General features: G+C 38.3%; 1 protein-coding gene across 1 annotated transcript in view; it reads left to right on the top strand.

Annotated features, from left to right (window-relative positions):
• Positions 1-22,940, top strand: part of LOC115125177 (kinase suppressor of Ras 2-like) — a 46,623-nt gene extending 23,683 nt beyond the window's left edge. Inside the window, exons 7-9 of the mRNA XM_065026079.1 lie at positions 15,905-16,034; positions 19,180-19,313; positions 19,552-22,940. Coding sequence (XP_064882151.1) covers positions 15,905-16,034; positions 19,180-19,313; positions 19,552-19,561 — 274 coding nt within the window. The 3' untranslated portion in view covers positions 19,562-22,940. The remainder of the gene's footprint in view (positions 1-15,904; positions 16,035-19,179; positions 19,314-19,551) is intronic.
• The last annotated feature ends 3,721 nt before the right edge of the window (positions 22,941-26,661 follow it).

The following is a 26,661-nucleotide window of genomic DNA, read 5'->3' as shown; positions in this document are numbered from 1 at the left end:
ACTAGTTATATAACACTAGTTATAACACTGGCCCTAGTTATAACACTGGCCCTAGTTAACACTAGTTATAACACTCACCCTAGTTATAACACGGACCCTAGTTAACACTAGTTATAACATTGACCCTAGTTATAACACTAGTTATAAGACTCACCCTAGTTATAACACTGACCCTAGTTATAACACTGGCCCTAGTTGTAACACTGACCCTAGTTAACACTAGTTATAACACTGGCCCTAGTTAACACTAGTTATAACACTAACGCTAGTTATAACACTGACCCTAGTTAACACTAGTTATAACACTGGCCCTAGTTAACACTAGTTATAACACTCATCCTAGTTATAACACTGACCCTAGTTAACACTAGTTATAACATTGACCCTAGTTATAACACTAGTTATAACACTGACTCCAGTTATAACACTGACCCTAGTTAACACTAGTTATAACACTGACCCTAGTTATTACACTAGTTTGAACTCTGACCCTAGTTATAACACTAGTTATAACACTGACCCTAGTTAAAACACTAGTTTTAACACTGACCCTAGTTATAACACTAGTTATAACACTGACCCTAGTTATAAAACTGACCATAGTTAACACTAGTTATAACACTGACCCTAGTTATTACACTAGTTTTAACACTGACCCTAGTTATAACACTAGTTATAACACTGACCCTAGTTATAAAACTGACCATAGTTAACACTAGTTATAACACTGACCCTAGTTATACCACTGGCCCTAGTTATAACACTGGCCCTAGTTAACACTAGTTATAACACTCACCATAGTTATAACACTGACCCCAGTTATAACACTGGCCCTAGTTGTAACACTGACCCTAGTTAACACTAGTTATAACACTGGCCCTAGTTAACACTAGTTATAACACAAACCCTAGTTATAACACTGACCCTAGTTAACACTAGTTATAACATTGACCCTAGTTATAACACTAGTTATAACACTGACCCCAGTTATAACACTGACCCTAGTTAACACTAGTTATAACACTGGCCCTAGTTAACACTAGTTATAACACTCACCCTAGTTATAATACGGACCCTAGTTAACACTAGTTATAACATTGACCCTAGTTATAACACTAGTTATAACACTCACCCTAGTTATAACACTGACCCTAGTTATAACACTGGCCCTAGTTGTAACACTGACCCTAGTTAACACTAGTTATAACACTGGCCCTAGTTAACACTAGTTATAACACAAACCCTAGTTATAACACTGACCCTAGTTAACACTAGTTATAACATTGACCCTAGTTATAACACTAGTTATAACACTGACCCCAGTTATAACACTGACCCTAGTTAACACTAGTTATAACACTGACCCTAGTTGTAACAATAGTTATAACACTGGCCCTAGTTAACACTAGTTATAACACTCACCTAGTTAACACTAGTTAACACTAGTTATAACACGGACCCAGTTATAACACTAGTTATAACACTGACCCTAGTTATAAAACTGACCATAGTTAACACTAGTTATAACACTAACCCTAGTTATAACACTGACCCTAGTTAACACTAGTTATAACACTGACCCTAGTTATAACACTAGTTATAACACTGACCCTAGTTAACACTAGTTATAACACTGACCCTAGTTATAACACTGACCCTAGTTAACACTAGTTATAACACTGACCCCAGTTATAACACTAGTTATAACACTGCCCCCAGTTATAACACTAGTTATAACACTGACCCTAGTTAACACTAGTTATAACACTGACCCTAGTTATTACACTAGTTTTAACACTGACCCTAGTTATAACACTGCCCCTAGTAATAACACTAGTTATAACACCGCCTCTAGTTATAACACTGACCCTAGTTAACACTAGTTATAACACTGACCCTAGTTATAACATTAGTTATACCACTGACCCCAGGTATAACACTAGTTATAACACTGACCCTAGTTAACACTAGTTATAACACTGACCCTAGTTATTACACTAGTTTGAACTCTGACCCTAGTTATAACACTAGTTATAACACTGACCCTAGTTAAAACACTAGTTTTAACACTGACCCTAGTTATAACACTAGTTATAACACTGACCCTAGTTATAAAACTGACCATAGTTAACACTAGTTATAACACTGACCCTAGTTATTACACTAGTTTTAACACTGACCCTAGTTATAACACTAGTTATAACACTGACCCTAGTTATAAAACTGACCATAGTTAACACTAGTTATAACACTGGCCCTAGTTATAACACTGGCCCTAGTTAACACTAGTTATAAAACTCACCATAGTTATAACACTGACCCCAGTTATAACACTAGTTATAACACTGACCCTAGTTAACACTAGTTATAACACTGACCCTAGTTATAACACTGACCCTAGTTAACACTAGTTATAACACTGACCCCAGTTATAACACTAGTTATAACACTGCCCCCAGTTATAACACTAGTTATAACACTGACCCTAGTTAACACTAGTTATAACACTGACCCTAGTTATTACACTAGTTTTAACACTGACCCTAGTTATAACACTGCCCCTAGTAATAACACTAGTTATAACACCGCCTCTAGTTATAACACTGACCCTAGTTAACACTAGTTATAACACTGACCCTAGTTATAACATTAGTTATACCACTGACCCCAGGTATAACACTAGTTATAACACTGACCCTAGTTAACACTAGTTATAACACTGACCCTAGTTATTACACTAGTTTGAACTCTGACCCTAGTTATAACACTAGTTATAACACTGACCCTAGTTAAAACACTAGTTTTAACACTGACCCTAGTTATAACACTAGTTATAACACTGACCCTAGTTATAAAACTGACCATAGTTAACACTAGTTATAACACTGACCCTAGTTATTACACTAGTTTTAACACTGACCCTAGTTATAACACTAGTTATAACACTGACCCTAGTTATAAAACTGACCATAGTTAACACTAGTTATAACACTGGCCCTAGTTATAACACTGGCCCTAGTTAACACTAGTTATAACACTCACCATAGTTATAACACTGACCCCAGTTATAACACTAGTTATATAACACTAGTTATAACACTGGCCCTAGTTATAACACTGACCCTAGTTAACACTAGTTATAACACTGGCCCTAGTTAACACTAGTTATAACACTCACCCTAGTTATAACACGGACCCTAGTTAACACTAGTTATAACATTGACCCTAGTTATAACACTAGTTATAAGACTCACCCTAGTTATAACACTGACCCTAGTTATAACACTGCCCTAGTTGTAACACTGACCCTAGTTAACACTAGTTATAACACTGGCCCTAGTTAACACTAGTTATAACACTAACGCTAGTTATAACACTGACCCTAGTTAACACTAGTTATAACACTGGCCCTAGTTAACACTAGTTATAACACTCATCCTAGTTATAACACTGACCCTAGTTAACACTAGTTATAACATTGACCCTAGTTATAACACTAGTTATAACACTGACTCCAGTTATAACACTGACCCTAGTTAACACTAGTTATAACACTGACCCTAGATATAACACTAGTTATAACACTGACCCTAGTTAACACTAGTTATAACACTGACCCTAGTTATAACACTGACCCTAGTTAACACTAGTTATAACACTGAACCCAGTTATAACACTAGTTATAACACTGCCCCCAGTTATAACACTAGTTATAACACTGACCCTAGTTAACACTAGTTATAACACTGACCCTAGTTATTACACTAGTTTTAACACTGACCCTAGTTATAACACTGCCCCTAGTAATAACACTAGTTATAACACCGCCTCTAGTTATAACACTGACCCTAGTTAACACTAGTTATAACACTGACCCTAGTTATTACACTAGTTTGAACTCTGACCCTAGTTATAACACTAGTTATAACACTGACCCTAGTTAAAACACTAGTTTTAACACTGACCCTAGTTATAACACTAGTTATAACACTGACCCTAGTTATAAAACTGACCATAGTTAACACTAGTTATAACACTGACCCTAGTTATTACACTAGTTTTAACACTGACCCTAGTTATAACACTAGTTATAACACTGACCCTAGTTATAAAACTGACCATAGTTAACACTAGTTATAACACTGACCCTAGTTATACCACTGGCCCTAGTTATAACACTGGCCCTAGTTAACACTAGTTATAACACTCACCATAGTTATAACACTGACCCCAGTTATAACACTAGTTATATAACACTAGTTATAAAACTGGCCCTAGTTATAACACTGACCCTAGTTAACACTAGTTATAACACTGGCCCTAGTTAACACTAGTTATAACACTCACCCTAGTTATAACACGGACCCTAGTTAACACTAGTTATAACATTGACCCTAGTTATAACACTAGTTATAACACTCACCCTAGTTATAACACTGACCCTAGTTATAACACTGGCCCTAGTTGTAACACTGACCCTAGTTAACACTAGTTATAACACTGGCCCTAGTTAACACTAGTTATAACACAAACCCTAGTTATAACACTGACCCTAGTTAACACTAGTTATAACATTGACCCTAGTTATAACACTAGTTATAACACTGACCCCAGTTATAACACTGACCCTAGTTAACACTAGTTATAACACTGACCCTAGTTGTAACAATAGTTATAACACTGGCCCTAGTTAACACTAGTTATAACACTCACCCTAGTTAACACTAGTTAACACTAGTTATAACACTGACCCTAGTTATAACACTGACCCTAGTTAACACTAGTTATAACACTGACCCTAGTTATAACACTAGTTATAACACTGACCCCAGTTATAACACTGACCCTAGTTATAACACTAGTTATAACACTGACCCCAGTTATAACACTGACCCTAGTTATAACACTAGTTATAACACTGACCCTAGTTATAAAACTGACCATAGTTAACACTAGTTATAACACTGGCCCTAGTTATAACACTTACCCTAGTTAACACTAGTTATAACACTGACCCTAGTTAACACTAGTTATAACACTGGCCCTAGTTATAACACTGACCCTAGTTAACACTAGTTATAACACGGACCCCAGTTATAACACTAGTTATAACACTAACCCTAGTTATAACACTGACCCTAGTTAACACTAGTTATAACACTGACCCTAGTTATAACACTAGTTATAACACTGACCCTAGTTAACACTAGTCATACCACTGACCCTAGTTATAACACTGACCCTAGTTAACACTAGTTATAACACTGACCCCAGTTATAACACTAGTTATAACACTGCCCCCAGTTATAACACTAGTTATAACACTGACCCTAGTTATTACACTAGTTTTAACACTGACCCTAGTTATAACACTGCCCCTAGTAATAACACTAGTTATAACACCGCCTCTAGTTATAACACTGACCCTAGTTAACACTAGTTATAACACTGACCCTAGTTATAACATGAGTTATACCACTGACCCCAGGTATAACACTAGTTATAACACTGACCCTAGTTAACACTAGTTATAACACTGACCCTAGTTATTACACTAGTTTGAACTCTGACCCTAGTTATAACACTAGTTATAACACTGACCCTAGTTAAAACACTAGTTTTAACACTGACCCTAGTTATAACACTAGTTATAACACTGACCCTAGTTATAAAACTGACCATAGTTAACACTAGTTATAACACTGACCCTAGTTATTACACTAGTTTTAACACTGACCCTAGTTATAACACTAGTTATAACACTGACCCTAGTTATAAAACTGACCATAGTTAACACTAGTTATAACACTGGCCCTAGTTATAACCTGGCCCTAGTTAACACTAGTTATAACACTCACCATAGTTATAACACTGACCCCAGTTATAACACTAGTTATATAACACTAGTTATAACAATGACCCTAGTTAACACTAGTTATAACACTGGCCCTAGTTAACACTAGTTATAACACTCACCCTAGTTATAACACGGACCCTAGTTAACACTAGTTATAACATTGACCCTAGTTATAACACTAGTTATAAGACTCACCCTAGTTATAACACTGACCCTAGTTATAACACTGGCCCTAGTTGTAACACTGACCCTAGTTAACACTAGTTATAACACTGGCCCTAGTTAACACCAGTTATAACACTAACGCTAGTTATAACACTGACCCTAGTTAACACTAGTTATAACACTGGCCCTAGTTAACACTAGTTATAACACTCATCCTAGTTATAACACTGACCCTAGTTATAACACTAGTTATAACACTGACTCCAGTTATAACACTGACCCTAGTTAACACTAGTTATAACACTGACCCTAGTTATAACACTAGTTATAACACTGACCCTAGTTAACACTAGTTATAACACTGACCCTAGTTAACACTAGTTATAACACTGACTCCAGTTATAACACTGACCCTAGTTAACACTAGTTATAACACTGACCCTAGTTATAACACTAGTTATAACACTGACCCTAGTTAACACTAGTTATAACACTGACCCTAGTTATAACACTGACCCTAGTTAACACTAGTTATAACACTGAACCCAGTTATAACACTAGTTATAACACTGACCCTAGTTAACACTAGTTATAACACTGACCCTAGTTATTACACTAGTTTTAACACTGACCCTAGTTATAACACTGCCCCTAGTAATAACACTAGTTATAACACCGCCTCTAGTTATAACACTGACCCTAGTTAACACTAGTTATAACACTGACCCTAGTTATAACATTAGTTATACCACTGACCCCAGGTATAACACTAGTTATAACACTGACCCTAGTTAACACTAGTTATAACACTGACCCTAGTTATTACACTAGTTTGAACTCTGACCCTAGTTATAACACTAGTTATAACACTGACCCTAGTTAAAACACTAGTTTTAACACTGACCCTAGTTATAACACTAGTTATAACACTGACCCTAGTTATAAAACTGACCATAGTTAACACTAGTTATAACACTGCCCCTAGTTATTACACTAGTTTTAACACTGACCCTAGTTATAACACTGTCCCTTGTAATAACACTAGTTATAACACCGCCTCTAGTTATAACACTGACCCTAGTTAACACTAGTTATAACACTGACCCTAGTTATAACATGAGTTATACCACTGACTCCAGGTATAACACTAGTTATAACACTGACCCTAGTTATAACACTAGTTATAACACTGACTCCAGTTATAACACTGACCCTAGTTAACACTAGTTATAACACTGACCCTAGTTATAACACTAGTTATAACACTGACCCTAGTTAACACTAGTTATAACACTGACCCTAGTTATAACACTGACCCTAGTTAACACTAGTTATAACACTGAACCCAGTTATAACACTAGTTATAACACTGACCCTAGTTAACACTAGTTATAACACTGACCCTAGTTATTACACTAGTTTTAACACTGACCCTAGTTATAACACTGCCCCTAGTAATAACACTAGTTATAACACCGCCTCTAGTTATAACACTGACCCTAGTTAACACTAGTTATAACACTGACCCTAGTTATAACATTAGTTATACCACTGACCCCAGGTATAACACTAGTTATAACACTGACCCTAGTTAACACTAGTTATAACACTGACCCTAGTTATTACACTAGTTTGAACTCTGACCCTAGTTATAACACTAGTTATAACACTGACCCTAGTTAAAACACTAGTTTTAACACTGACCCTAGTTATAACACTAGTTATAACACTGACCCTAGTTATAAAACTGACCATAGTTAACACTAGTTATAACACTGCCCCTAGTTATTACACTAGTTTTAACACTGACCCTAGTTATAACACTGTCCCTAGTAATAACACTAGTTATAACACCGCCTCTAGTTATAACACTGACCCTAGTTAACACTAGTTATAACACTGACCCTAGTTATAACATTAGTTATACCACTGACTCCAGGTATAACACTAGTTATAACACTGACCCTAGTTAACACTAGTTATAACACTGCCCCTAGTTATTACACTAGTTTGAACTCTGACCCTAGTTAAAACACTAGTTTTAACACTGACCCTAGTTATTACACTAGTTATAACACTGACCCTAGTTAACACTAGTTATAACACTGCCCCTAGTTATTACACTAGTTTGAACTCTGACCCTAGTTAAAACACTAGTTTTAACACTGACCCTAGTTAACACTAGTTATAACACTGGCCCTAGTTATAACACTGACCCTAGTTGACACTAGTTATAACACGGACCCCAGTTATAACACTAGTTATAACACTAACCCTAGTTATAACATTGACCCTAGTTAACACTAGTTATAACACTGACCCTAGTTAACACTAGTTATAACACTGACCCCAGTTATAACACTAGTTATAACACTGCCCCCAGTTATAACACTAGTTATAACACTGACCCTAGTTAACACTAGTTATAACACTGACCCTAGTTATTACACTAGTTTTAACACTGACCCTAGTTATAACACTGCCCCTAGTAATAACACTAGTTATAACACCGCCTCTAGTTATAACACTGACCCTAGTTAACACTAGTTATAACACTGACCCTAGTTATAACATTAGTTATACCACTGACCCCAGGTATAACACTAGTTATAACACTGACCCTAGTTAACACTAGTTATAACACTGACCCTAGTTATTACACTAGTTTGAACTCTGACCCTAGTTATAACACTAGTTATAACACTGACCCTAGTTAAAACACTAGTTTTAACACTGACCCTAGTTATAACACTAGTTATAACACTGACCCTAGTTATAAAACTGACCATAGTTAACACTAGTTATAACACTGACCCTAGTTATTACACTAGTTTTAACACTGACCCTAGTTATAACACTAGTTATAACACTGACCCTAGTTATAAAACTGACCATAGTTAACACTAGTTATAACACTGGCCCTAGTTATAACACTGGCCCTAGTTAACACTAGTTATAACACTCACCATAGTTATAACACTGACCCCAGTTATAACACTAGTTATACAACACTAGTTATAACACTGGCCCTAGTTATAACACTGACCCTAGTTAACCCTAGTTATAACATTGACCCTAGTTAACACTAGTTATAACACTGACCCTAGTTAACACTAGTTATAACACTGACCCCAGTTATAACACTAGTTATAACACTGCCCCCAGTTATAACACTAGTTATAACACTGACCCTAGTTATTACACTAGTTTTAACACTGACCCTAGTTATAACACTGCCCCTAGTAATAACACTAGTTATAACACCGCCTCTAGTTATAACACTGACCCTAGTTAACACTAGTTATAACACTGACCCTAGTTATAACATTAGATATACCACTGACCCCAGGTATAACACTAGTTATAACACTGACCCTAGTTAACACTAGTTATAACACTGACCCTAGTTATTACACTAGTTTGAACTCTGACCCTAGTTATAACACTAGTTATAACACTGACCCTAGTTAAAACACTAGTTTTAACACTGACCCTAGTTATAACACTAGTTATAACACTGACCCTAGTTATAAAACTGACCATAGTTAACACTAGTTATAACACTGACCCTAGTTATTACACTAGTTTTAACACTGACCCTAGTTATAACACTAGTTATAACACTGACCCTAGTTATAAAACTGACCATAGTTAACACTAGTTATAACACTGGCCCTAGTTATAACACTGGCCCTAGTTAACACTAGTTATAACACTCACCATAGTTATAACACTGACCCCAGTTATAACACTAGTTATACAACACTAGTTATAACACTGGCCCTAGTTATAACACTGACCCTAGTTAACACTAGTTATAACACTGGCCCTAGTTAACACTAGTTATAACACTCATCCTAGTTATAACACTGACCCTAGTTAACACTAGTTATAACATTGACCCTAGTTATAACACTAGTTATAAGACTCACCCTAGTTATAACACTGACCCTAGTTATAACACTGGCCCTAGTTGTAACACTGACCCTAGTTAACACTAGTTATAACACTGGCCCTAGTTAACACTAGTTATAACACTAACGCTAGTTATAACACTGACCCTAGTTAACACTAGTTATAACACTGGCCCTAGTTAACACTAGTTATAACACTCATCCTAGTTATAACACTGACCCTAGTTAACACTAGTTATAACATTGACCCTAGTTATAACACTAGTTATAACACTGACTCCAGTTATAACACTGACCCTAGTTAACACTAGTTATAACACTGACCCTAGTTATAACACTAGTTATAACACTGACCCTAGTTAACACTAGTTATAACACTGACCCTAGTTATAACACTGACCCTAGTTAACACTAGTTATAACACTGAACCCAGTTATAACACTAGTTATAACACTGACCCTAGTTAACACTAGTTATAACACTGACCCTAGTTATTACACTAGTTTTAACACTGACCCTAGTTATAACACTGCCCCTAGTAATAACACTAGTTATAACACCGCCTCTAGTTATAACACTGACCCTAGTTAACACTAGTTATAACACTGACCCTAGTTATAACATTAGTTATACCACTGACCCCAGGTATAACACTAGTTATAACACTGACCCTAGTTAACACTAGTTATAACACTGACCCTAGTTATTACACTAGTTTGAACTCTGACCCTAGTTATAACACTAGTTATAACACTGACCCTAGTTAAAACACTAGTTTTAACACTGACCCTAGTTATTACACTAGTTTTAACACTGACCCTAGTTATAACACTGCCCCTAGTAATAACACTAGTTATAACACCGCCTCTAGTTATAACACTGACCCTAGTTAACACTAGTTATAACACTGACCCTAGTTATAACATGAGTTATACCACTGACCCAAGGTATAACACTAGTTATAACACTGACCCTAGTTAACACTAGTTATAACACTGACCCTAGTTATTACACTAGTTTGAACTCTGACCCTAGTTATAACACTAGTTATAACACTGACCCTAGTTAAAACACTAGTTTTAACACTGACCCTAGTTATAACACTAGTTATAACACTGACCCTAGTTATAAAACTGACCATAGTTAACACTAGTTATAACACTGACCCTAGTTATTACACTAGTTTTAACACTGACCCTAGTTATAACACTAGTTATAACACTGACCCTAGTTATAAAACTGACCATAGTTAACACTAGTTATAACACTGGCCCTAGTTATAACACTGGCCCTAGTTAACACTAGTTATAACACTCACCATAGTTATAACACTGACCCCAGTTATAACACTAGTTATACAACACTAGTTATAACACTGGCCCTAGTTATAACACTGACCCTAGTTAACACTAGTTATAACACTGGCCCTAGTTAACACTAGTTATAACACTCACCCTAGTTATAACACGGACCCTAGTTAACACTAGTTATAACATTGACCCTAGTTATAACACTAGTTATAAGACTCACCCTAGTTATAATACTGACGCTAGTTATAACACTGGCCCTAGTTGTAACACTGACCCTAGTTAACACTAGTTATAACACTGGCCCTAGTTAACACTAGTTATAACACTAACGCTAGTTATAACACTGACCCTAGTTAACACTAGTTATAACACTGGCCCTAGTTAACACTAGTTATAACACTCATCCTAGTTATAACACTGACCCTAGTTAACACTAGTTATAACATTGACCCTAGTTATAACACTAGTTATAACACTGACTCCAGTTATAACACTGACCCTAGTTAACACTAGTTATAACACTGACCCTAGTTATAACACTAGTTATAACACTGACCCTAGTTAACACTAGTTATAACACTGACCCTAGTTATAACACTGACCCTAGTTAACACTAGTTATAACACTGAACCCAGTTATAACACTAGTTATAACACTGACCCTAGTTAACACTAGTTATAACACTGACCCTAGTTATTACACTAGTTTTAACACTGACCCTAGTTATAACACTGCCCCTAGTAATAACACTAGTTATAACACCGCCTCTAGTTATAACACTGACCCTAGTTAACACTAGTTATAACACTGACCCTAGTTATAACATTAGTTATACCACTGACCCCAGGTATAACACTAGTTATAACACTGACCCTAGTTAACACTAGTTATAACACTGACCCTAGTTATTACACTAGTTTGAACTCTGACCCTAGTTATAACACTAGTTATAACACTGACCCTAGTTAAAACACTAGTTTTAACACTGACCCTAGTTATAACACTAGTTATAACACTGACCCTAGTTATAAAACTGACCATAGTTAACACTAGTTATAACATTGACCCTAGTTATAACACTAGTTATAACACTCACCCTAGTTATAACACTGACCCTAGTTATAACACTGGCCCTAGTTGTAACACTGACCCTAGTTAACACTAGTTATAACACTGACCCCAGTTATAACACTAGTTATAACACTGCCCCCAGTTATAACACTAGTTATAACACTGACCCTAGTTAACACTAGTTATAACACTGACCCTAGTTATTACACTAGTTTTAACACTGACCCTAGTTATAACACTGCCCCTAGTAATAACACTAGTTATAACACCGCCTCTAGTTATAACACTGACCCTAGTTAACACTAGTTATAACACTGACCCTAGTTATAACATTAGTTATACCACTGACCCCAGGTATAACACTAGTTATAACACTGACCCTAGTTAACACTAGTTATAACACTGACCCTAGTTATTACACTAGTTTGAACTCTGACCCTAGTTATAACACTAGTTATAACACTGACCCTAGTTAAAACACTAGTTTTAACACTGACCCTAGTTATAACACTAGTTATAACACTGACCCTAGTTATAAAACTGACCATAGTTAACACTAGTTATAACACTGACCCTAGTTATTACACCAGTTTTAACACTGACCCTAGTTATAACACTAGTTATAACACTGACCCTAGTTATAAAACTCACCATAGTTAACACTAGTTATAACACTGGCCCTAGTTATAACACTGGCCCTAGTTATAACACTGGCCCTAGTTAACACTAGTTATAACACTCACCATAGTTATAACACTGACCCCAGTTATAACACTAGTTATATAACACTAGTTATATCACTGGCCCTAGTTATAACACTGACCCTAGTTAACACTAGTTATAACACTGGCCCTAGTTAACACTAGTTATAACACTCACCCTAGTTATAACACGGACCCTAGTTAACACTAGTTATAACATTGACCCTAGTTATAACACTAGTTATAACACTCACCCTAGTTATAACACTGACCCTAGTTATAACACGGGCCCTAGTTGTAACACTGACCCTAGTTAACACTAGTTATAACACTGGCCCTAGTTAACACTAGTTATAACACAAACCCTAGTTATAACACTGACCCTAGTTAACACTAGTTATAACATTGACCCTAGTTATAACACTAGTTATAACACTGACCCCAGTTATAACACTGACCCTAGTTAACACTAGTTATAACACTGACCCTAGTTGTAACAATAGTTATAACACTGGCCCTAGTTAACACTAGTTATAACACTCACCCTAGTTAACACTAGTTAACACTAGTTATAACACTGACCCTAGTTATAACACTGACCCTAGTTATTACACTGACCCTAGTTATTACACTAGTTATAACACTGACCCTAGTTGTAAAACTATTTATAACACTGACCCTAGTTATTACACTAGTTATAACACTGACCCTAGTTATAAAACTAGTTATAACACTGACCCTAGTTATTACACCAGTTATAACACTGACCCTAGTTATAAAACTAGTTATAACACTGACCCTAGTTATAAAACGAGTTATAACACTGACCCTAGTTATTACACTAGTTATAACACTGACCCTAGTTATTACACTAGTTATAACACTGACCCTAGTTATAATTAAGTGATAATGCCCTCGAAGCTGGTGTTTGGAGGATGTATTGGCACGGATGTATTTTGGCTCGAGACTGTCTTGAGCCGGCGAACCTTGCCAATATATCCTCCAAACACCGGCTTCGAGGGCATTATTACTTTATACAACGGGATACCAACATATTCAAATAATGATTTACATATTTTCATAAAAAACATTATTTTGATGAATTTATTGATATTTTTTCATCCTTCCACAAGATATAGTCCGGACACAAATCTAGGGTTGCTACCCAAGCCGGCTGGTCGTTCGTTCTATCGGTTCGGTTGCCAGAGACGCAACCCAGTTGTTCAGTCTTTTTGTTTTGTATCTATGGACTCGACCCAGTCATTCGTTCTAAATGTTCTTATCCATTGCTTGTTAGCTAGCCAACTACGGCTAACTTACAGTCACATCAAACTTTGTAGTCTGAATAACAACAAAGTAGCTGCATTTGCATTTGTTTGAGCTGTTTTCTAATGACATTTATTTAGATACATCCCATAATGAGCTAATGATGCATGATTTCACCTGGCACAGAACATGTGCTCTCACGTCACGACACTGTTGTTCAGAGGAGCTAGACAACAACACAGATAAGACAATTACTTCAAACTGAAGCTGGAAAGACTGCAAACTAACTGCACTGTTTTCTATTGAAATTTCTTTGTATATATCCATAACAATTATACTGATTCATGATAGCGACTTGCTGAGAAAAGCTGCTTGCTGCATCCGACTCCCGACCCCTACACGTTCATCACTTTAGGACAGCTGGAGATAGAATTTCAATAGCCTACTGAAACAATGTGGTAAATGTCAGAGAGACACACACAGCAAGGTTTATTCAAAATCTCTGCTATTTAAAACCAATTGCTAGTCTAAAAGAAATGGGAGATAATGTTTGGAGTCTTTTTACAGTGGAGATCAAGTTTTATAAATTGTCTGGCTGGGCTATAACACTGACCCTAGTTATAACACAAGTTTTATAAATTGTCTGGCTGGGCTATAACACTGACCCTACTTATAACACAAGTTTTAACATTCCTTGCTCTGCCATTCCTTGCCTTCTGTTTTTTTTATCTTCTGTGATCGTCACAGACCCCTTTTGCGTGGGCGGACCCTGCACTGTTGACTCCTAACACAATTGCATTTTCAGATGTCCTCCCATATGGAGGGCCTGTCACTGGATCAGTCTGAGGGGAAGGGACGCAGTGCTCACATACACGCTCACATACACACTGGATGGGCCCCATATGGTACGCTATTCCCTATATAGTGCATTACTTTTAACCAGAGCCCTGTGGGAATAGGGTGTCATTTGGGACGCAGCTGGTGTCCATCTGGCCTGTTGGTGCCTTAGTGTTATCTAGAGGTGACCCCTAGAGCTGTTGTACATATTCAGCAATTCTCCATGGTTATTTTTTTCTATCTTGGCCAAATGCTATTTTTATGCTACTCATCCCTGGTTGTTGACATGACAGTGGAGAAAATGGCTGCTCATAATGCAAAGAGAGGATAGTGTGACGATGTTGATGAAGTATACTGTATTAAATGGACCTAACAGGTTTGATATAAAGTTAGTTCCTCAGCAGCAACCTTGTGGTCTGTCAAACTCATTGTCGGAGCGTCTATAGCTTTTCAATGTATTCCGGCAAGCACAACAGACATACATCATAGAGATGCAGGTTTAGGTATTAAACCTGGTTCGATACCCCTTGTGTGTGGACGTCTGTTGTTGTATTTTGTCATAATCTCACCGTAATAGGAAAATATTACATACACACATCCAATCTCCCTGAGCAGGTGCTCAATAGGAAAACAAATCAATGAATTGTGAAACGTGACACTGCACAGTGAAATCTATGCTGCCGTGTCATTGATGGTATCATAATGTTACATTTCTAAACCATGGGATATTTCACACATCTGCCCCCCCCAACTGATTCCCCCCTGTGCTGTGTCTGTCTGCAGCACTATCTGGTACGAGTTGCATGCACGTGAGTGGCCTTATAAGAACCAGCCAGCAGAAGTTATCATCTGGCAGGTGGGCAGCGGACTGAAACCCAATCTCACACAGATCGGTATGGGCAAAGAGATATCGGTGAGTGTTGCCCATTTACAGCAAACTGTGCCACACCTACTGACTATTTTTCATTGAACCTTTATTTAACCAGGCAAGTCAGTTAAGAAAAAATGTCTTATTTACAATGACGGCCTACACCGGACAACGCTGGGCCAATTGTGCGTCGCCCTATGGGTCTCCAGGGACTGTAGTGACACCTCTTCATTTATTATAATTTTTTTTTAAATCCTTTATTTAACTACGCAAATCAGTTAAGAACAAATTCTTATTTACAATGACAGTCTTGCACTTGCAAGGCCTCTCTTGCACTGAGATGCAGTGCCTTAGACCGCTGCGCCACTCGGGAGCAGGTAGGTGAACATAGAACAAGTCCATGGGTAAAGATACTGTATATTCCTGAGTAGGGTTCTTCATAGTAGTGCAGTGTTAACTTTCTTCACATAGCTAAACACCACACACCTGGTTGTTTCAGGTCTGATCTGTGTACATATCAATTTACAGGTGTTCAGAATGAGCATCCTCATACATATCAATTTACAGGTGTTCAGAATGAGCATCCTCATACATATCAATTTACAGGTGTTCAGAATGAGCATCCTCATACATATCAATTTACGGGTGTTCAGAATGAGCATCCTCATACATATCAATTTACGGGTGTTCAGAATGAGCATCCTCATACATATCAATTTACGGGTGTTCAGAATGAGCATCCTCATACATATCAATTTACGGGTGTTCAGAATTAGCATCCTCATACATATCAATTTACGGGTGTTCAGAATGAGCATCCTCATACATATCAATTTACGGTTGTTCAGAATGAGCTTCCTCATACATATCAATTTACAGGTGTTCAGAATGAGCATCCTCATACATATCAATTTACGGGTGTTCAGAATGAGCATCCTCATACATATCAATTTACGGGTGTTCAGAATGAGCATCCTCATACATATCAATTTACGGGTGTTCAGAATGAGCATCCTCATACATATCAATTTACGGGTGTTCAGAATGAGCATCCTCATACATATCAATTTACGGGTGTTCAGAATGAGCATCCTCATACATATCAATTTACGGGTGTTCAGAATGAGCATCCTCATACATATCAATTTACGGGTGTTCAGAATGAGCATCCTCATACATATCAATTTACGGGTGTTCAGAATGAGCATCCTCATACATATCAATTTACAGGTGTTCAGAATGAGCATCCTCATACATATCAATTTACAGGTGTTCAGAATGAGCATCCTCATACATATCAATTTACGGGTGTTCAGAATGAGCATCCTCATACATATCAATTTACGGGTGTTCAGAATGAGCATCCTCATACATATCAATTTACGGGTGTTCAGAATTAGCATCCTCATACATATCAATTTACGGGTGTTCAGAATGAGCATCCTCATACATATCAATTTACGGGTGTTCAGAATGAGCTTCCTCATACATATCAATTTACAGGTGTTCAGAATGAGCATCCTCATACATATCAATTTACAGGTGTTCAGAATGAGCATCCTCATACATATCAATTTACGGGTGTTCAGAATGAGCTTCCTCATACATATCAATTTACAGGTGTTCAGAATGAGCATCCTCATACATATCAATTTACGGGTGTTCAGAATGAGCATCCTCATACATATCAATTTACGGGTGTTCAGAATGAGCATCCTCATACATATCAATTTACGGGTGTTCAGAATGAGCATCCTCATACATATCCATTTACGGGTGTTCAGAATTAGCATCCTCATACATATCAATTTACGGGTGTTCAGAATGAGCATCCTCATACATATCAATTTACGGGTGTTCAGAATGAGCTTCCTCATACATATCAATTTACAGGTGTTCAGAATGAGCATCCTCATACATATCAATTTACAGGTGTTCAGAATGAGCATCCTCATACATATCAATTTACGGGTGTTCAGAATGAGCTTCCTCATACATATCAATTTACAGGTGTTCAGAATGAGCATCCTCATACATATCAATTTACGGGTGTTCAGAATGAGCATCCTCATACATATCAATTTACGGGTGTTCAGAATGAGCATCCTCATACATATCAATTTACGGGTGTTCAGAATGAGCATCCTCATACATATCCATTTACGGGTGTTCAGAATGAGCATCCTCATACATATCAATTTACGGGTGTTCAGAATGAGCATCCTCATACATATCAATTTACGGGTGTTCAGAATGAGCATCCTCATACATATCAATTTACGGGTGTTCAGAATGAGCATCCTCATACATATCAATTTACAGGTGTTCAGAATGAGCATCCTCATACATATCAATTTACAGGTGTTCAGAATGAGCATCCTCATACATATCAATTTACAGGTGTTCAGAATGAGCATCCTCATACATATCAATTTACAGGTGTTCAGAATGAGCATCCTCATACATATCAATTTACGGGTGTTCAGAATGAGCATCCTCATACATATCAATTTACAGGTGTTCAGAATGAGCATCCTCATACATATCAATTTACGGGTGTTCAGAATTAGCATCCTCATACATATCAATTTACGGGTGTTCAGAATGAGCATCCTCATACATATCAATTTACGGGTGTTCAGAATGAGCTTCCTCATACATATCAATTTACGGGTGTTCAGAATGAGCATCCTCATACATATCAATTTACGGGTGTTCAGAATGAGCATCCTCATACATATCAATTTACAGGTGTTCAGAATGAGCATCCTCATACATATCAATTTACGGGTGTTCAGAATGAGCATCCTCATACATATCAATTTACGGGTGTTCAGAATGAGCATCCTCATACATATCAATTTACGGGTGTTCAGAATGAGCATCCTCATACATATCAATTTACAGGTGTTCAGAATGAGCATCCTCATACATGGAATGAGACTAAATCCTGTACACCTGTCTGGGATGTTTTTAGTTGTTTTTTGTCCTGTCCTCAATTGGCTGTTTGTTATTTGTGTTTTCTGAACCACTTCACCAAATAATATCTCTCACAGGGAAAAATAATGTTATTTGAATCCGGTGGCATTCATCCATTTGTCCAGTTCTCCACGCAGGTCTCTTTCTCTCCTGTTTGTCCTGTGTGTGCCTGGCTCTCTAAACGGGGTCTGTTCTGGATCTCCCTCCCTAGGACATCCTGCTCTTCTGCTGGGCGTTCGAGCAAGAAGAGAGGCCCAGTTTCTCCAAGCTGGTGGATCTGCTGGAAAAGTTGCCAAAACGGAACCGCCGCCTTTCCCACCCAGGGCACTTCTGGAAGTCAGCTGAGTATGTCAAATGAGACTAAAAAACAACAAAGTAAACTTGCCTAGACAATGTATCCTCATGGTGTGTGTGTGTGTGTGTGTGTGTGTGTGTGTGTGTGTGTGTGTGTGTGTGTGTGTGTGTGTGTGTGTGTGTGTGTGTGTGTTTGTGTGTGTGTTGTGTGTGTGTGTGTGTGTGTGTGTGTGTGTTGTGTGTGTGTGTGTGTGTGTGTGTGTGTGTGTGTGTGTGTGTGTGTGTGTAGGTGCAGTTGACCGTGACCCTCTGAGCCTAGACTTCTCAACGTCCTCTGAACTCATATTTTGGGTTTATTGTTTAATCACATGGAAGATGTGTTTTATTTCATTACTCAAATGACCTGTTCAGTTTGTTGGTTGGTTTCATTATTCTGGAATGTATTTTTCTCAATGTCACTTGTTTTAATGAGAGGTTTTTTGTGTGTCATGTCTCACTTCATTGTGTACGGAAAATGCATCAGAATGAACTAGTTTTTAGAATGAATGTAATTATGTAATGAATTGTGAAATGTACATTTTTAAGTAATTGTTTTGCCATTTCCTGTCTGTCAACTGTGTTTGTCATTTGTCAGTGTACCTCATGGTCTCTTGTGTTTGTGTTCTCCACATGTTAGTCTCAAAGCTTCATTTTAAAGTCATTATTCACTATTGAATGTGAAGAATCCACTGGTAGGAAACTGCTTTGATTATTGCCTGTGAACACTGTTGAGGATGCGTAAAAAAAAAAATGGCATCCTATTCCCTACACGGACCTGTCAAAAACGTCAAAGGTAGTGCACTAGATGGGAAATAGGGTGCGAGATGTTTGAACAACAGCCTTTTTTCTCAGCTCTGGGTCATTCAGTAGAAGACCTAGACTGACTGACTAGAAATCTCTCACACTAATGTGAAAACGCTGACACTTCAAATGTATCTCATTACTTAGTAGAAATGTGCTTCAACACCTTGGACAAATGCTGTCACTGAGAAGTAGGTGTATAGTGGTTACTTTGGTGTTTTAACGCAGAAAAGGAAAAGACAAAACAAAAAAGAGATGTATAGCCAGCTAGCTAAGGTCACTACCTACGTACATTAATAATGATGACACAATCCATTCACTTCAGGAATTTGTCAGCCCTATAATTGATAAAGCACTTTCTGTTCAGATACCATAACAGACACCATCTAGTAACACGACTCTGTCCATGACCTGGCCTTTTCTATCATATATTTCACAGCGATATTTGAAATCTAAGCAAGCTAGAGTGCAGTCAGATTGTGTCTCAGTAAGAACTGTAAAGCTACTGCCATGGGCTCTGTACAGCCATGGCTTAGATGCAGACAATCCAATCCTGTATAAAGCCCTTTCTACAACACTATATTATACAGTAAAATATGTTGGAAATGCATACAAACAAATTGCTGCTGTTTTTTTGGAGTACATCTGTCTATTTTGGAATTACTGGAAATCAGATATTGTACGTGGGTCATTTATATTTGTACTGTTTACAACTTTTAAGTGCATGAAATGGACTACAAAGGATCTATTCTCGTTATTACGATACAAAGTTGACTCTTTCAGCTCTGCAGTAAGTATATGATCCCTGGGGTATTTTCTGATGGAACTGTTGTCAGCGTAGGATCACCAACCAATACGACAGTTAGTGAGACGATATAGCCTGCTTTGTAAAAAAAGGAAATGTTCAAAAGCGATGTTTAAGAGAATGATTGTAATATTATATTTGCACAGTATAATCGTGAAGAGAAATAACTAATTGTGCTGGAAAAAAAACAAATCAACAGAAAAACCAATCAACATTTAGTGAAAAATGTACAGTGGCTAGTGAAAGTATTCACCCCCTTGGCATTATCCCTATTTTGTTGCCTTATAACCTGGAATTCAAATGGATTTCTGAGGGGTTTGTATCATTTGATTTACACAACTACCACTTTGAAGATGCAAAATATTTTGTCTTGTGAAACAAACAAGAACTTAGACAAAAAAAAAATCTGAAAACTTGTGCATAACTATTCACCCCCCCAAAGTCAATACTTTTTAGAGCCACCTTTTGCAGAAATTACAGCTGCAAGTCTCTTGGGGTATGTCTCTATAAGCTTGGCACATCTAGCCACTGGGATTTTTGTTCATTCTTCAAGGCAAACCTGCTCCAGCTCCTTCAAGTTGGATGGGTTCCATTGGTGTACAGCAATCTTTAAGTTATAGCACAGATTCTCAATTGGATTGAGGTCTGGGAATGGCCTAGTCAAAGCCAATACATTTAAATGTTTCCCCTTAAACCACTCGAGTGTTGCTTTAGCAGTATGCTTAGGGTCATTGTCCTGATGGAAGGTGAACCTCCGTCCCAGTCTCAAATCTCTGGAAGACTGAAACAGGTTTTCCTCAAGAATTTCCCTGTATTTAGCACAATCCATAATTTATTCTATTCTGACCGGTTTCCCTGTCCCTGCCGATGAAAAACCTCTCCACAGCATGATGCTGCCACCGCCATGCTTCACTGTGGGGATGGTGTTCTCGGGGTGATGTGAGGTTTTGGGTTTGCACCAGACATCGCGTTTTCCTTGATGGCCAAAAAGCTCAATTTTAGTCTCATCTGACCAGAGTACCTTCTTCCATATGTTTGGGGAGTCTCCCACATGCCTTTTGGCAAACACAAAACGTGTTTGCTTATTTTTTTCATGAAGTATTGGCTTTTTTCTGGCCACTCTTTCGTAAAGCCCAGCTCTGTGGAGTGTACGGCTTAAAGTGATCCTATGGACAGATACTCCAATCTCCGCTGTGGAGCTTTGCAGCTCCTTCAGGTTTATCTTTGGTCTCTTTGTTGCCTCTGATTAATGCCCTCCTTGCCTGGTCTGTGAGTTTTGTTGGGCGGCCCTCTCTTGGAAGGTTTGTTGTGGTGCCATATTCTTTCCAATTTTTAATAATGGATTTAATGGTGCTCCGTGGTATGTTCAAAGTCTCGGATATTTTTTTTACAACTCAACCCTGATGTATAGTTCTCCACAACTTTGTCCCTGACCTGTTTGGAGAGCTCATTGGTCTTCATGGTGCCACTTGCTTGTTGGTGCCCCTTGCTTAGTGGTGTTGCAGTTTAGATTTTTTATTTATTTTTTGAAATAAGTCATTTTTAAAATTTCACTCCACCGATTTGGACTAATTTGTGTATGTCCATTACATGAAATAAAAATTAAAATCCATTTAAATTACAGGTTGTAATGCAACAAAATTGTAAAACACCTAGGGGGATGAATACTTTTGCAAGGCACTGTAGACCTCGTTTTATCGTCAGTTGCCGTAAATCAATATTCCATGTGAACTCACTACAGCAGTTTTGGTGTACAGGATTTATTACTTTATGAATGTATGTATTGTGTTGTGGTTTTGTGGTATATTTTTGTTCATTCAGATTTATTTTTCTCCATATACCTTCCTATATTACGTAAGCGTTGATGTTTATTTTCTGATTCAAGCCTTGTATTGTAGAGTATAGCTCCAAAAGCTTGTATTTATCAATGCCTTGTGGTCCATGGCTCAGTGACTGGTAGATTCATCAGAAGCTCTTTATTTGCACTCATCTTCTACGAAAAAGTATGCCAATAAAAATGTTTTCATTTTGAATGTTTTTTGTTAGTTTTTACTCATCTTTTATCTTACCCTCTTCTCTTTTATACATTTTGCACTTGTTACTTTTAAAATGTTTTACACACCCTTGCACAGAACTTTATTGAAGAGCAAATTCCCCTAAAAATAAACATATCTTTTAGAAAACAACCTATATGGCATCGATATGAGCCAGAAACATTTATTCTACTGTAAAAAGGGACTACTAAAGTGTAACAAAGTTTTGTGAGACTTGTGATTGTGTCTGCATCACCACTTAAATGAAGTTTGGCTTTATTTCAATCCTGCCTACATGCCCACAGCTGGCAGTAAACAAGTAATCATAAATTCAGAGTACAGCTGCATGCGGCCCGATTGTAATGCCTGTGGTAAATTTGACACTGAATATCCCTATGTGGTGAGTTGAGGACCATTGGTAAATTACACATTGTACACAATGTTAAAATTCCAATTGCTCCAAATTCCAATGACTTAAAAACCTCAATCCAACTATAAATTGTAGAAATGTATATACAAATATTGAAAACATTTAATGAAAATTAAAAGGTGTGCAACATGAAAATATTTTCTCATTGTGTCCCTAACTAGCCCCAAGGATAGGCTATCCAAAGTCAAACCAACATTGCCACAGTCGCACATCAGCTGGCTGAAGCTAATTGATGTAAGAATTTGGCTAACTCTTCTCACCTGCAAACATACAAGCGAGACACCAATATCAAACCACACACACCCCGAAACCAACTCCCGCTTGAATTCATTCGTGACCGCTAACATTTTTTAATAAACCATCGGCTACGATGCCAAATCAGGAAGTTCAGCCATCCTTTAAAACAGACCCTAAAGTCAGTTGCTAACCTCAAATGAAATAGACTTGTACATAAAAAGGAATATAAGATCCATAAAAAGAAAAACTGAAGCAGGAAAACACAAATCTGGATTAAAGGTACTGTATCAATCAGGAAAGTTTGAGTTGCATCAAATGTACTGGTGAACAATGTCATCAATCTCAACCAAGAACCCTTCAAGAGTCCTTCCCAGTGTTTAAACAGTAACACAATTCAAAACGATTAGCCTATCATCTGGTCTTTCACAGACATAACACCTAAGCTACACTGAGTGCACAAAACATTAGGAACACCTTCCTATTTTTTATTTTACCTTTATTTAACTAGGCAAGTCAGTTATGAACAAATTCTTATTTTCAATGACGGCCTAGGAACAGTGGGTTAACTGCCTGTTCAGGGGCAGAACGACAGATTTGTACCTTGTCAGCTCGGGGATATGAACGTGCAACCTTTCAGTTACTAGTCCAACGCTCTAACAACTAGGCTACCCTGCCGCCCCTATTATTGAAATATGCCCCTTTTGCCTTCACAACAGCCTTAATTTGTCAGGGCAGGGACTCTACAAGGTGTCAAAAACATTCCACAGGGATGCTGGCCCATGTTGACTCCAATGCTTCCAACAGTTGTGTCAGGTTGGCTGGATGTCCTTTGGGTGGTGGACCATTCTGGATACACACAGGAAACCCAGCAGTGTTGCAGTCCTTGACACACTCAAACCAGTGCTCCTGGCACCTACTACCATAACCTGTTCAAAGTCACTTAAATATGTTGTCTTGCCCATTCACCCTCTGAATGGCACACATACCCAATCCATGTCTCAAATCCTTCTTTAACCTGTCTCCTCCCCTTCATCTACACTGATTGAAGTGGATATAACAGTTGATAGCAATAAGGGATCATATCTTTCACCTGGATTCACTTGGCCAATCTGTCAAATAAAGAGCAGGTATTCTTAATGTTTTGTACACTCTGTGCATATATGTGTAAAGGCGATGAGTTGGAGATAATTTACACATTCCCCAGACATGTATATTTTGTATTAAGCAAATTGGCAGCAACAGTGCGTTTGCATGGATCTCTTTAGGTCCGTAGGGACATGGAGGGTTGACTATATGCCAGGATCCTCCTTCACGTATCCCAGCATTCACACTGAATTGATCATTCTACTAATTGACACTTGCCGCCATATTTTTGATGTATTTTTTTGGCCACAGATTCCTGCATGCCCAGAGGGAGTGTTGGCACGCTGATGACGCTGTCTGTGTGTGTCTGTGCGAGCCTCGCTTGCTGCCTCTGCTTTACGCCTGTGTGTGTGTGTGTGTGTGTGTGTGGGGGGGGGGGGGGGGGGTCAGGTGTGTGATTCACAGGCTGAGGAGGGAGAGGTGGGAGAGAGGGAGGATGGAAAGAGGGAAGGGAGAGGTGGATTGATGGATGGATGGGAGCACTGGGTTCTCCAGACATTCTCTCCTGTCTTCAATCTCTCCCCCCTGTCTTCTATCTCTCCCTCCTGTCTTCAAACTCTCCCCCCTGTCTTCAATCTCTCCCTCCTGTCTTCAATCTCTCCCTCCTGTCTTCCATTTCTACCTCCACTTCTTCTGACTGCCCCCACTCAAGTGTAAAATTCACACCCTTGTCAATGTCTGAAGATATCTGTCTCAATGATGGAGTAGTTGAGGACTGAGGCAAAAAATAGTTGTCTAGTCCTACTTACTCTAAAGCAGGGCTCTCCAACCTTGTTCCTGCAGAGCTACCCTCCTGTAGGTTTTCCTTCCAACCTTGTTCCTGCAGAGCTACCCTCCTGGGGGTTTTCACTCCAACCTTGTTCCTGCAGAGCTACCCTCCTGTAGGTTTTCCTTCCAACCTTGTTCCTGCAGAGCTACCCTCCTGGGGGTTTTCACTCCAACCCTGTTCCTGCAGAGCTACCCTCCTGTAGGTTTTCACTCCAACCCTGTTCCTGCAGAGCTACCCTCCTGTAGGTTTTCAATCCAACTCTGTTCCTGCAGAGCTACCCTCCTGTAGGTTTTCACTCCAACCCTGTTCCTGCAGAGCTACCCTCCTGTAGGTTTTCACTCCAACCTTGTTCCTGCAGAGCTACCCTCCTGTAGGTTTTCGCTCCAACCCCAGGTGTAATTAACCTGATTCAGCTTATTAACTAGCAAATTATTAGAATCAGGTGCACTAGATTAGGGTTGGAGTTCAAACCTACAGAACAGTAACTCTCCAGGAACAGGGTTGGAGTTCAAACCTACAGAACAGTAACTCTCCAGGAACAGGGTTGGAGTTCAAACCTACAGGACAGTAACTCTCCAGGAACAGGGTTGGAGTTCAAACCTACAGGACAGTAACTCTCCAGGAACAGGGTTGGAGTTAAAACCTACAGGACAGTAACTCTCCAGGAACAGGGTTGGAGTTAAAACCTACAGGACAGTAACTCTCCAGGAACAGGGTTGGAGTTCAAACCTACAGGACAGTAACTCTCCAGGAACAGGATTGGAGTTCAAACCTACAGGACAGTAACTCTCCAGGAACAGTGTTGGAGTTTAAACCTACAGGACAGTAACTCTCCAGGAACAGAGTTGGAGTTCAAACCTACAGGACAGTAACTCTCCAGGAACAGGGTTGGAGTTCAAACCTACAGGACATTAACTCTCCAGGAACAGGGTTGGAGTTTAAACCTACAGGACAGTAACTCTCCAGGAACAGAGTTGGAGTTCAAACCTACAGGACAGTAACTCTCCAGGAACAGGGTTGGAGTTCAAACCTACAGGACATTAACTCTCCAGGAACAGGGTTGGAGTTTAAACCTACAGGACAGAAACCCTCCAGGAACAGGGTTGGAGTTCAAACCTACTACAGGACAGTAACTCTCCAGG

The sequence above is a fragment of the Oncorhynchus nerka genome, linkage group LG13 (assembly GCF_034236695.1).
Source record: "Oncorhynchus nerka isolate Pitt River linkage group LG13, Oner_Uvic_2.0, whole genome shotgun sequence".
Lineage (NCBI taxonomy): Eukaryota > Metazoa > Chordata > Actinopteri > Salmoniformes > Salmonidae > Oncorhynchus > Oncorhynchus nerka.
This window is presented reverse-complemented; position numbering and strand designations above follow the sequence as displayed.